Source organism: Balaenoptera acutorostrata, chromosome 3, assembly GCF_949987535.1.
Source record: "Balaenoptera acutorostrata chromosome 3, mBalAcu1.1, whole genome shotgun sequence".
Lineage (NCBI taxonomy): Eukaryota > Metazoa > Chordata > Mammalia > Artiodactyla > Balaenopteridae > Balaenoptera > Balaenoptera acutorostrata.
The window spans coordinates 180,578,133-180,591,788 of NC_080066.1; the positions used below are offsets into that span (position 1 = coordinate 180,578,133).

Below are 13,656 nucleotides of genomic sequence, written 5' to 3' on the forward strand. Positions count from 1 at the left end.
GAGGCGAGGACTGTGAGATTAAACGAGATGATAAGTGTGAACGTCCTGGTGCATAGAAAGTGTTCAATGGACAGAAGTTGCTGTTGCTGTTAGGGGAGATGGATGGGGCCCAACCACGAAGGGCAGGACTGCTTGGGAGTTGTCGTATTCTGATGTGATGGAAATTAGGAAGCCACTGAGACATTTGCCCCCAGGTAGGATGTGACAAGGATAAATTAATAATGGTAGCTACCATTTGAGTGCTGATATGTGCTCTGTGCTTTATATCCGTTACCTGCGGGCTTTTCCATTACCCTGCAGTGGAGCTAGGGGACTTTGTTCTCTGCGGCTCTGGGAGAGGTGACAAGCACCTTGCCCAAGGCCACCTAGCTACCAAGAGGGAAGGCGAGGTTTGAACCCAGGCCTGCCTGGTTCCAAAGTCTGGGCTCTTTCTCCTTCTACCAGACTGCCTTGACCTGGGAAGCCGTCTGTCAGGGGCTGACGACCCCATGGGGAAGGAGCGGCTAGCTCAGGTAGTTGTTACTGCTACTGAAAGGGGGGTGGGTTCAGGATTCCCATTGGCACACCCCCACCCCACCTCCTAGGAAAAAAGGAGGAGGAGGAAGAGGAAAGAAGACAGCAGCACAGCAATGGAAAAAGAGACAGAACTCGGTGATTGGCTGTAAGAGGAAAGAGGACGAGATGAGCTGGAGATGGTGGTGCTGTTGGAAAGGAAGGCAGGCACTGGTGGACCCACCTTTCCCTGCACCTGGGATCGGGCTCCAAAAAGCCCAGGCACCGCTGGGGGAGTCCCCAGTCTCCTCGGAAGAATAACTTCCTATGGGTACACCCCTCGCAGTCACTACAGGGCTCACAGTAGGTCTTGCTGGGCGTAAGTGGCACGTTGCTTGGCTAACGTTCTGCTGTTCTAGTGCCATCAGGGCCATTGGGGGTTTGCGGGGGAAGGAGTGACCTTCGATAAGAGACATTTTTGTGTTCCTTGGGCCTAGGTCTACTTTTACGCCTTCTAGGACAGTGCTTCTCCCACCAGTACTGAAAGACCAATTCTTAAAATTTCCAGTCTATCTGGGCTGATACTTCTGTAAAATAAAAGAAGGATTACTAGAAAACCTGAAAAAGACATGCAGAATGCAAACTTGAATTTTTTATTATTAGATTCAACAGGTATAAAATCACTCTGTCACATTGCCGTAAAAGTTTCTAAATGCTTATTCTCAATCTGTGTACTTAATTTTGACTGCAGGCTAGCAGACTGTTCATGGTCTGGTACACCTTGAGAGCAATGATCTAGGGAGAAACTTTGTTAAGCAAATTAGTAACAGGACGTTTTTGGAATAGATACATGATTCGAGAGTAAAAATTGTCTTTCAGTTGGCATTTTGTTAAACAAATTAGTAAGCAGGATGTTTTTGGAATAGATACATGATTCGAGAGTAAAAATTGTCTTTCAGTTGGCATTTAAAATACTTTAGATGTGTGTTCCTGTGTGATCTAGTGACATCTGTGACAAATGACGCTTTTCAGTAAAGTTCCATATTAGGGGGCAGGAATGTGAAAGAAATATACCAAGAACTGAGGCTAACATTGTTATGGTAAGGGATCCATAAGTTTAAAACTAGTAGCAATACTTGGAAAAATTGGTGCTTTAAACTTTCTCTGTTGTTCTGAGAATCATTGTATTTCTTTTGCTCATTTAAGTTATATTTGTTCTCTCTGTTAATGTTTGGTTTGCCTTTGAATTGATTTTTATATTTTGGTGCATAATTTTATGTATATTCTTTCACGGAGGAGTTTCTTTTTTTAATATAAATTTATTTATTTTTTGGCTGCGTTGGGTCTTCGTTGCTGCGTGCGGTCTTTCTCTAGTTGCGGCGAGCAGGGGCTGCTCTTTGTTGCGGTGCGCGGGCTTTTCATAGCGGTGGCTTCTCTTGTTGTGGAGCACGGGCTCTAGGTGTGCTGGCTTCAGCAGTTGTGGCACACGGGCTCAGTAGTTGTGGCTCACGGGCTCTAGAGCCCAGGCTCAGTAGTGGTGGTGCACGGGCTTAGTTGCTCCGCCGCATGTGGGATCTTCCCGGACCAGGGTTCGAACCCCTGTCCCCTGCATTGGCAGGTAGATACTTAACCACTGCACCACCAGGGGAGTCCACGGGGTAGTTGCTTAAGCAAACTAAAAAAAAAAAAAGTCTCAAGTTAACATATGCCGATATAGAGATCATATAATAATTGTTCATATTTCAAATTTGATTTTTGACTCTGTCTTATATTTTGAGCATTTTTACTTTCGCTGCTGTTTCCTTGCACTGAGATCATTTGCTGTGTTGTTCCCTTAGCCTAGACTTCTCTTTCCCTGCCCTCAGGGCCCAACCCAGGAGCTGCTTCCCTCCAGGCGGACTGTCCGCAGTGAAGGGGCTCCTGTCTCTGACGTCCGACTTCTGCTGAGCACCCGCTTCCTTGCCCACTGTCCCTTTTGTCCTTGCTCCAGAGTCAGGACTTCCTTTTGTTTTGCATCGTACTATATATTACACTTTTCAAGGCTCTTTCATGTATATGTTCTCTTATTTCATCCTCCAGACAGTACCATGAGGTTGCTAGAACGGATTCTCATCCCCATTTTAACTGAGGTGAGGCAGGGAGAGTGTCCACATGGCATGAATCTCCATTCCTTTGCCCTGGGGCTCCCGGGGTCACTTGTGCCACTCAGGTCCAGACTGCCAAATGCTCAGGTTTTGAGCCTGTCATTTTGAGGTCCTCTTTTTTTACACTGTATTTGTTATCTGAAAAATCTAGAATTCTCAGTACAGTGTCACAGGCCTCTTTGGAAGAAAGAAATCTTCAGAACCTAACCCTGGAGATGGTCCATAGAGAACCAGAGCTGTGAGCCCCGGAACTGCACACAGGGCCAAAGTGGGTGTTTTAAAGGATGTGTTCAGTTATCTCCACCTGTGATTTTCCAATGACAGTGGGAGGGGTTGGGTTTCCTTTATTTCAGCAATAACAGCCCAGCATTTTGGATTGCACAGAAGGCTTCTCATGAAGAGAAGATCCTGCTTTAAAAGGGGTGAGGCACTTTGAACAATCACATTTAGCCCAAGTCAGGAGTCAGAGTTTGGAGTGTGTGCGGTGTGTTTTCTCCCTATCCCCTTTATGGTAAAACCGACCTGGGTTCCAAATCCAGCCCTTCCACTTACTAGGTAGGTATGGTGACCTTGGCTGAGTTATTTAACTTCCCTAAACTTGTTTTCTCATCTGTAAAATGGGGAAAATACTATCTATTTTGAAGGGTCATTGTAAAGATTAAAGATGATGCATGTACCAGACTTGGAGTGTGGGCTCGACGAGTGAAAGTTACTTGGAAGCTAATGCAGAAGAGAGAGTGTGACCCAGTACAGGAGTCACTGCCTGGGTATAACTGGCCATAGTAGTGGTTCTCAGCCTGAGTAGGTGTCAGAATCACCTGGAAGACCGTTTTAACTACAGCTTGCTGGGCCCACCCCGCCTGCCCCCTGTAGTGTGATTCATTTGGTGTGGTGTGGGCCTTGGGAATTTGCACCTCTGAGTTTCCAGGTGCTGCTGCTGCTGCTGCCGCCGGTCTGGGGACCCCGCTGTGAGCATGACTGGGCTGCGGGTGAACTCTGCGATGAGCGCTGAGGTGCTGCGGGTGCATTTGAAAGCCGAGCATCATGTGGTTCAAGTTAACTTTGTTAGAAGGGGCTTGGGATGCACTTTGCAGATACCGGATTTGGTGTCTCAAGGATTTTTCGTCCTGAAGTCCAGGAGTCTTTGTTAAATATACTTGAAGAAGCATAAGTTACGAGAGTAACAGTTACAAACATATTATGGATAGTCTAACAATATCAGATTGGCTGAGGTATGTGAAAGTGCTTTTATAAAATGCTAAAAACTGCAAAAATATTTTAATACTTTTTATTTTTAAGATTGAACATCATAATGGAGTATAAAATAGTGTGACTTAGATTTCTCATCTCAATGTGCTGTTTACCGTGTGTATTTCTCTCTTTCTCCTCCAGGCTGCTGACCTGAGTAAACCGATAGATAAAAGGATATACAAAGGAACACAGCCTACTTGTCATGACTTCAGCCACCTGACAGCCACAGCGGAAAGTGTCTCTCTCCTAGTGGGCTTTTCCGCAGGCCAAGTCCAGCTTATAGACCCAATCAAAAAAGAAACTAGCAAACTATTTAATGAGGAAGTAAGTAGCACCCTGTCTTAGCTGTTAAGAATCCCTTTAAGAACGTATACGTTCTTACCGAGGGTAGTGGGCCTTATTTCACACCGTGAGCGAAGCCCATTTTCCATTCTCAGATGTCCTACCTAGTATTACCCAAGTTTAAATGTGGTGTGTTAACTTGTTGACTTTTACCTGTTCTTCCTTGGGCTAACTGTTCTGTGCATTTTTTATGGAGATGCTCAGGTGTCTATAGCAGGTGCTTTAAAAATTTTTTTATAATGGAGATAGGGATGAGACTTGTAGCTTGATATTTATAATTTAAATAAGAAAATAAAGAATTTATTTTATTCACATCACCAGAAAATTTCATGCAGATCAAAGAACTTGGTAATATTTCCTTAGGTTGCTTAAATTGTAGCTAAAATTTGGTGTGTATGTTTGACAGGCGTTTGACTGAGAATTTGTTCTCTTGCTCTTGTAAATGTTTGCTATTAAATCACCTTTGACATGGTTAGAAATCCTGGCACTTAAAATTGGATCCTATGACATAGCTTTTGCCAGTGTTGTAGCATGTGCTGGGGTTTCTAGTGTCTTCAGTTTCATTCTGGCAGGAGCCTGAGATAGCTGAGCTGTCCGTTCAGGAACATGTCAACCATTAAACATAGTAGATGTAAGTTGGCAAATAGATTATATTTTTATAAGCGATTGGAGTGGCTTTTCAGCCCCAAGTATTGCCATTACATATTTGACATACTTCCTCCTCTGTGTCAGTATGACTTTCCTAGTAAATGGAAAAGATGAGGCAGTCTTGCTGAGTTAGAAGCCCTGGGTTGCAGTCTGCTTGTGACCTCAACCCTGGTGTGACAAGGGCCAGGTCACTTGGATTCCTCTCAGGAAGGGCAAGCGGTTTTGATTGTTGCATGGTTTTAAAGTCATTAACTTGGAACAGAAGTGCATTATAAATTCTGATTTTTAAGAAATAATTTTGTTTGGGGAAGAATACTCCACTCCACAAACTGCAGTTAAGATCCTGACTCCTTTTGCAGTCCCCATGGTATATGCTGTCCATGCACTTCCAGTGTCCATCCGCGGCGCTCCTGGTTGACATTGCCAGTGGATTTGGTGAAATCTTTTGAACCACACCATCTCCTCTTCTAGTTTCATCTGGGTTGACTGGAAACAAAACTTGCCGTCTGGATTGACAAATGTATTTAAACCCATTTTCTGTTTAAAAAAAAAAAAATCTTAAGCAGAAGATTATTCTATTTACCTAAACATTTTATTAACATCATTTGAGGGAGTGATTTCTAAGTAGCTGGATGATCTTTTTGGGGGGTGGTGGTGGGGAGAGTGAGGGCACAAAACTAGACTTCTCTGCATTCTTAATAGAAATTGTGAATTTGGCGTCATTGTGGGGTTTTATTTGTGTGTAGGTAGGGGACGTGTTTTTGAGGGGGAAGGGAGTGGAGCCATGTAAAGGGCTGTTGGTACACAAGGTCGGGAGGCTGCTCGGCTGAGGATGGCACAGAGTGCCACTTAGAGAACAAGAGGCTGTGTGTGTCATCGCTGGGGGAGGGTGGGGCAGAGACCACAGGGCCCTGAGAGCGCTCGGACGCGTCCGCTAGACCCATTCCTCACTCAGGACAGCTGGGGGTCGCAGGCTGGAAAGCACCTCCTCACTCCTAATGAGTGACGCATGAGCTACCTCCTACTCCTTTTACATTTTATTTGAAAAATGGCTGTTCAGAGTGCTAGGATTGTGTGTGGTTGAATGCCAACTTGGCACTGACAGCTGGAGGCAGAAATTGGTCGCCCTTTACAGTAAGGACATTCTTCGGCTTGTGTGGGTAACCTTCTCGTCAGATTTGGGTCAGGATGTCTAAGAGAAAGGGCCATCAGGGGTGTGTTTCTCAGAGAGTGCCAGGGATGGTGGTCGAAGCTGTCATTAGGCTGTGATTTGCATTGGTATGAGACGTGGAGGTTTCAGAGTGTTTTGTCTGTTTCCTCGGCTTGGGAGGGTGGGCTGCTGTCTCCATTGTGCGCAGATGAGGAAATAGTCAAAGAGAAGGTAAGTGAATTGTCCACATCAGGTAGCAATTTGATGATGGAGCTGGATCCAGAAATTAATTCCACGAGCTCTTATTGGTCATAGATTGTAAGCCCCACCATGTGTGGTTGCCAGATGGGCTCTTGTCTCCCCAGGAGCTCACAGTTTAGTGAGATGGACCGAAAGGGTACTGGAACGTGTGTTTATCCCAGTGTTATGAACAAAGTACCAAGGGATAATGTATTAATTGCATTCCTCAGTATGTATCAGATATCATAAGATAAAAACAAAAGTTAAGTTCAGTGGGGACAGTTCGAGAAAGCTTCCAGAAGGTGACATTTGACCTGGGTTTGAAAGATGCATAGGAGTTGGAGGAGGATGAGAAAGGCCTTCAAAGCTGGAGAAAACAGCTTGGCATGTGGAGGCCAAGGGTGGCCAAACCACAGCACGTGGGCCTTGGAGTGGCAGAAGTTAAAGCCGGACAGATGAGCTGGAACCAGATTGTAAAAGCCCTTTGATGACATGCTGGGAAATTTGGATCTGACACTGGAGGCTGTGGGGGACCTTTGGGCTTTTATTTAATCAAGGGAGTGACAGGATCAAATGTGTTTTTTTAGAACTCTTGTCAGCACTTGTGGAAGGTGGATTGGAATGAAGAAAGAGAGAATGAAGGTAGCAAGACCAGTGAGGAGGCTCTAGTACCTGTCCAGGTGAGAGCTGAGGACTTGAACTAGAGTTGTGGCCATTTTCTCATCCATTCGACAGACCTTGATAGCCTACCACGTGCCCGGCACTGGGTCTGCAGCGGCAGATGACAGCCGCCCTGTGCCTCCCCTCCAGAGAGAGGGGAGAGAAGTGTGAACAGCACCACACACACACACACACAATTACGGCAAATGGTGGTGACTTGTTGTGATGTCAGAGGAGATAGGGGGCCTGAAGGAGAGACAGACATGGAGGCCTGCTTTACGGGGACGTGGGGAGCGTCCGTCTCTCGGAGGAAGTGAAGTGCTTTGAGCTGAGCCTCGCCTGAGGAGGCCCCCAGGTAAGGAGCTGGAGATAGAGCGCCCCTGCAGAGGGAGAGCCGGTGAAGGCCCCTGGAGGAACGAGCTTGGGACCAAGAGACCTGAGAGAGGACGGTGGACCTGGGAGGGTGTTGTGAAGTGAGAGGGCATGAGTTTGGAGCCCCTGCCACTCAGGGCCTGACCCGGCTTTGCTTCTTTGAGCTGTGGGATCTCACAGAAGGGAACAAGACGAAGAGGTGGTCAGATAGATGTTTCTGAAAGTAACCCTGGCTGCTTCTTGGAGACGAAATTGGAGAGGCGAGGGAAAAAATCTTGGGTTTCTGGCTCACTTACTGCACTGGGTAAGGGGGGGAAGGAGCAGGTGCTGGGAACAGAGGTAAAGATCAGAGTTCCGTTCTGTACTTGGTAAGCTTGAGAGGCCCGTAGGTGGTTGGATACGTGGATATGGAGCGCAAAACTAGAGGTGAATTTTGGGAGTTTTCAGCATATAAATAGTAATCATGTCCCTGAGATTAGATGGCAGGTCTGTGGAGAAGGCACAGTAAGAGCAAAGACGAGTCTTTGCTAAGTCCTAGACGCGTCTGGGGCCGAGCCCTGTTTATACTCCAAGATTCTGGTCATCTGCTCATGGCCTGCAAAGGAGCACTTACAACAGTCAGTGTATTACCATGAAATTTACGGACTCACAGCCCAGTGGCTAAGAACATAGACCCTTGAACCCGAATGCCTAGAGCTCAGACACCCTCTGCCGCTTATTGCCTGTGGGATGTGGGTCTTTACTTCATCTCTTCTCCTCAGCCGGAAAGTGGGTAAGAGCGGTCCCCACCTGGAGGCGTGGTGAGGATGAGATGTTAGCAGAGGGCCTGGAGAGCAAGCCCTGGGGAGAAAAGTTCCAGGTGGAGGGGAAACTCAGAGGGTTTCTTTCACTAGGGGTTGGAGGAAAGGCTTCTTGGGAGGTGAGATACCAGCAGTTTTGAAGGAGAAGCACAAATGATTTTCCAGGACAAGAAGGCAAGAGCAGGGCAACCCAGACAGAGAAGCAACACGAGTAAGGCAGATGATGGGGACTGTTTCTCATGACTGTTGGGTGTCTGTCTGTCTTACTCACCAGAGAGCTCCTCAGCCTCCCATCATACACATGCACACGTGCGCACACACGCTCCAGTATCAATTACTCTGACCTTTGCTCCTTTCCGGAGGTGTCTGGTACATGAAAGTGTAGTAAATGTTTGGATGGATGTATAGGTGGGTGGTTGAATGGAAAAGAACTTGTAAGTTCCAGAAATCCACACTAGACCAAAGATAGGTGAAAATTTCTATCTGGGAATAGAGTGGAAATTTTCTATCTGGGAATAGAGTGTATCTTAAAAGATGATTTTTTTCCCCCATTGATTAAAAAACTTAAAATACTTGTTTACAGAAAAAATTGGGACATAGAGAAGTACAAAGAAGATGGGAAAACATCACCTAGAAATCCCATTGCTCACTGTTAACTTTATTGTCTTTGTAATTTTTTATGTTTTTAATGAGGCAGAACTGTCAGATTCGCAGCTTCCATTAGAGCTGCTGGCAACCTTCACCTCCTGGTCTGGCCCTCAGTCCATCCAGTTATGTCAGATAGCAGAGGCGAGCCCTGCTCCCCGGGCCGTCCCAGTCGTGCTGAGACCCTGGCCGCTGTACCAGTTCAGCCCAGGAGGAAGGCTGGTCCTTTCCAGCCTCCCTTGGGGAATAATAGCCTAGACCCCCTGAGACACTGCTTTCTCTCAAGCCTTAGAGCAGACTTCAGGCTTCTGTGTGGAGTGTTGTGTATGTTTTGTGCCCTTGACGGTATCTGGTGGCACGTCTGATGAGCTCCCAGACCGTGGAGCCTACCTTCGTGGTGAGGGTCACCAGCGAAGGAGAGGGGCCCTGGTCAGCGCCCGGAAGCGGGGAGGAGTCCACTTTACTAACGGTTACGATGTATTGGCGACAAAGAGTCATAAAGGGGCAGTTTCTGTGTGGTAATGAACTCAGCCTTGTTTGCCTTTGTAAAAATTCTGATTATATCTGGGTTGTATCCATAGAACAGTAACTTCAAAGGATTTTTAAGTATGTTTGGTTATTGGGCGGATGTAAAATCTAGAAAGAATGTGTCATTTCGGCTTCTTTGATCCCTGGCATGTGATGAGACCTCCTGTTCTTGACTTTCTCCTCTCGCGCAGGTTGTGCGGCCCTGGCAGCGCGCTGGGTGGGCTGTAGGCTCCCTGTGGACGCCTGGCCCTGCCGCTCCCGGAGGCTGTGTCTGCTCTTTCATCCCAGGCTGCAGGTTCCCTTTGCACCCAGCGCCCCCAGGAGTGGGGAGGAGCGGAGGCCCAGCCTGGCAATGTTCTGTCTAGTCCTCTAGCAAGAGAGTGGTTCTGGGCATTTTGTTAGCTTTGTTTTTGTTTTTGCTTTTTTTAATCAGAGGAAGGAAATGAGCGCTTAATGGTCTACTCCTTAAAGTTTTGACATTGATAAAAATGACATCTGATCCTCTTTCACAGGGCTTTGAAATACCCTTTCCTAATACCTCCTGAGGGAAGAAGCAGCTGTCTTTAAATGCCTTTACGGAACCGAAGCCCTTAGTCTCTGTTTTTGCTTGTGGCTACATTATGGCTTTTCCAGCAGCTGCTGTGGTTTTGGAATTGTTTGTTTTTAGTACTTCTGTTATAAATTAATATCTGCATTGTAAAATGCATCCCCAGCAACCCCCCAAGAATTTTTTCCTGCTTATCATGTTGATAGCAGTGAAAAAAAGAAAATTAAAAAGTATGTGCTTGGAAAGCTTCATTTTAGCAGTGGTGCTTTAATGTGGTTACAGATTTATTTTTATTCTTGCTTCCTCTAAACTAGTTTAGTATAGTTAGAAAATCTTGTTTGTGAATGCCATTAAGGACGGTAGTTTTGGTGTTCGTTGGACTTTCACTGGATTGATGTTAGAAATGAGGCAGTGTCTTCTGCATTCAGAATGGGGAATGTGGGAGCCGTGGGTGATTACCAGGGAGAGAAGTGGGTGTGGGAGCCCGCTTCCTGGGTAGGTGGCTTGACGTACAGACCTGGCATAGTAATACCCAGATTTTGGTTTTGGTTTTTATGGAAGTGATTTTAAAAGTAGGCCTTTAAGCGTTGTGGAATTTCCCTCTTTAATGGAGAGCTCAGTGGTCATGCCAGATGACCTGAGCACCTGTCTTTCCCTGAGACCCACCCCGCTCTCCTCTCCTTGCCCTTCCTGCCGGGGCGGCCTCACCTCAGCCTTGGAGCAGGGGGCTTTCTTCTCCTGGACCCCCGCCCAGCTCCCCCTCCAGCCTCGCTTCCTGGCCTGTAGCACAGAGCCGCCCCCAGAGACCCTGTGACGGGATGGAGGGGAGCGTGATGCAGGGAGCAGAGCCCCTGGCCTGTCGGACATTCACTCGGCGTCAGTTCCTTCCTCTCCTCATGGGACTTCTGGCTGGTTTTCTCGGCTTTCCTTCTGCTTTCCTGACTTTTGTCCTGCTCCCTATAAGTAGTCTTTCTCCGAAGTTTCACACTCTCCTCCTCTTCCTTGTACACCTTCTGCCTTGGAGAGCTCAGGATGTCACAGACCCGGCTCTTACTGTTCGCAGCCCATTTCCTCATCTTCCACAGTCACGTGCATCAGCTGCCTACTCGATGAGGACCCTTGAACTTCTCCCCAGCATAGTCACCCCTCCTCTCTTTTCTGTCACCCCCCTTCCCAGTCACTCAAGCTCAAAACCTAGGAGTCTGTTCACGCGCCTCCTTCACCCCCACCCCACCTCCTACTCCATCCAGCCTAGCCCACTGTTAAACAGTCCATCCTGCCACACCACCGCTGGTCAAGTTTAAGACCTGTTTGTCCACGGACAATTGTCATAGCTTCCTAACCAGTCTCTCTTCACCCGCACCATTCTGTACCTACTGACGGGAGACTTCACTTCATTCTGTCGCTTCCCTTTTCAGAAATCTTCGGTGCCCCTACTGTCTGCAGCAGTACAGCCAGTAGAAATACAGTGTGAGCCACACATACAATTTAAAATGTCTAATAGCCACATTACATCAATTTAAAAATAGATGAAGTTAAGATACTTTATCTTGGGACTTCCCTGGTGGCGCAGTGGTTAAGAATCCGCCTGCCAGTGCAGGGGATATGGGTTCAATCCCTGGTCCAGGAAGATCCCACATGCCGCGGAGTAACTAAGCCCGTGCGCCACACATACTGAGCCCTCGTGCCACAACTACTGAAGCCCATGCGCTGCAACTACTGAGCCCATGCGCTGTAACTGCTGAAGCCCGCGTGCCTAGAGCCGATGCTCCGCAGCAAGAGAAGCCACTGCAATGAGAAGCCCGTGCACCGCAACGAAGAGTAGCCCCCCTCTCACCGCAACTAGAGAAAGCCCGTGCACAGCAACGAAGACCCAACACAGCCAAAAAAAAAAAAAAAAGTATTACTTTGTCTAATACATCCAAACATTATTTCAACGTATAGTCAATATAAAATTATGAATGAGATACTTTCCATAATTTTTCAGGTCTTCAGGATCTAGTGTGTAATTTACACTCACAGCATGTCTCACTTTGGACCAGCCACTTTCAAGTGCTCGGGGCTGTGGGATTGGTCAGCACAGGGATTCAGGGTCACAGCCCAGGCCCCTTAGCCTGGGGCTCCATGTCCTCGAGTCCCAGCTCACGATTCCAGACCTGATTTCCTGCCGCTGCTCAGGTGCTCCAGCCAAAACGGTTAGCATGCACATCCGCAGACCCACCTGCAGTGTGCTGAGCCTGGATTAGGCTGCCCGCCCCCCAGCACAGGCCCCTGCCCCTCCCAGCCCCTGCCCCACCTGTACTCAGGAGCTCCTCAGGGGACCTGGGGTTTGGCCAAGGGTGTTTTTTCAACATACTCAAACGTATGCTCATCCAGATCAAGGCCCCACTGAAACTGGAGAATTCAAGCCCAGCAGGGAAATCCTGTTAGTTAACACTGAGAACTGACGAAGATTCCTTACTTTTTTTATTAGACATTTTCTGGAACAAAAATATACCCTTATGGTGCAGAAAGTGGGCTGCATTCTTTATATTTATTGAATAAGATGTTCTAGGTATTTGTTTTTTAATTTCTGTTCTCTAACTTTTTTGCTAAACCCAAACCAAGTGATAGCCCAGGGCAGTTTACTTCAGTGACTCCGAGCTAGCCCTGGAGTCGTGCCTCCCACTGCCCGGGGTCTGCGGGAGGGGCGCCCTGGTTTATTGACGTTTGTCGGTGGCGCAGAAGGTGTCAGCCCCACTTTGGGGCTGACGGGCCTGTGCTGGCTGTCACCTTGCCTGGTCCATCCCGCTTGCTCCAGCGCCTTCCGTGTCTCTAGGATGAAGAGTGCTTGGTTTGCTCCCCCATCAGCGCCCCCACAGTTGTCCCCTGTGTGAGGACGCGCTGCCCAGCCCGCTTCTTCTGCTGCCCCTTTACCTCTTGGCTCAGCGCGCCCTCATCCCAGAGACAGAGGCCTTTCTAGGCCTTCCTGCTTGAGATTGGAATCCCTCTACTCCTCCTGCCCTTTGTCTTCTTTCCCTGGTTGGTTTTTGCTCACAGCACAGCGCTCCTTACCGTCAGATCCTGTCAGTTTCACTGTCTTTTCATCCCACTTGAACATCACTTCCACTCAGGAAGGGAGGTCTGTCTGTTGGTGCTGTCAGTGCCTGACATATAGTGTACATTCAGTAAAGGATGGAAGAAGGAATGAATGAAACGTGAGTGAGTGGTGAGCAGGAGGGACCGCAGGCGAGTTTGCGGACCTCTCTGATCCTGTTTCTTGGTGGGTAACACGGCAATAGCACCTACCTTCCTATGGGGAAATGGGCAGTCATACTTACACTGCTGGTGGGAATTTAAATTGTTACATTCTCTATGGGAGGTAATTTGGCAATATCTATAAAAAATTATAAATATATGTACCTCCTGACCCAGCTATTCCAGTGGGAATTTATGCTGCAGGTATATTTATACATGTGAAAATTGCCATATGTGCAGGTTATTCTTTGCTATACAAATGTCCTTCAGTGGGGGACTTTTCAAATAAACCGCAGTATATCCATATAATTGAGTACTCTGCTGCTGTAGAAAAGAATGAGGAAGCTGTCTTCGTACCAGTACAGAGAGACGCACGTGTGTGACTGCATGAGAAAGCAGAGGCGCAGACAGTGAAAAAAAGGAGTGTGGATAAACTTGTATCTGTGTTTGCCGTGTCCACACAGGAAGACACTCGCAGAGATAAACAAGAAGCTAATGACAGTAATTCTGGGGGCAAGGGATCTGGGATGGAGGAAAGGGGTGTGAGTGAGGCTTTCTACTGGATACTTTTATTAATATATATGAATTATGACTGTATTA

At 47.3% G+C, this 13,656-nt stretch overlaps 1 protein-coding gene across 15 annotated transcripts in view; it reads left to right on the plus strand.

Moving 5' to 3' along the window:
• Nucleotides 1–13,656, plus strand: part of WDR20 (WD repeat domain 20) — a 62,301-nt gene that overhangs the window by 34,614 nt on the left and 14,031 nt on the right. For 7 of the 15 annotated variants that reach the window (XM_057543598.1, XM_028165606.2, XM_007178840.2 and 4 more), the window contains exon 2: nt 4,029–4,211. The exons of 4 other annotated variants lie outside the window; for them this stretch is intronic. In XM_057543598.1, the coding sequence (XP_057399581.1) occupies nt 4,029–4,211 (183 nt within the window). Of the gene's footprint in view, nt 1–4,028; nt 4,212–6,854; nt 6,948–13,656 lie in introns of those variants that run through there. 4 more of the 15 variants (XM_007178839.2, XM_057543597.1, XM_007178842.3 and 1 more) reach the window with 2 other exon arrangements.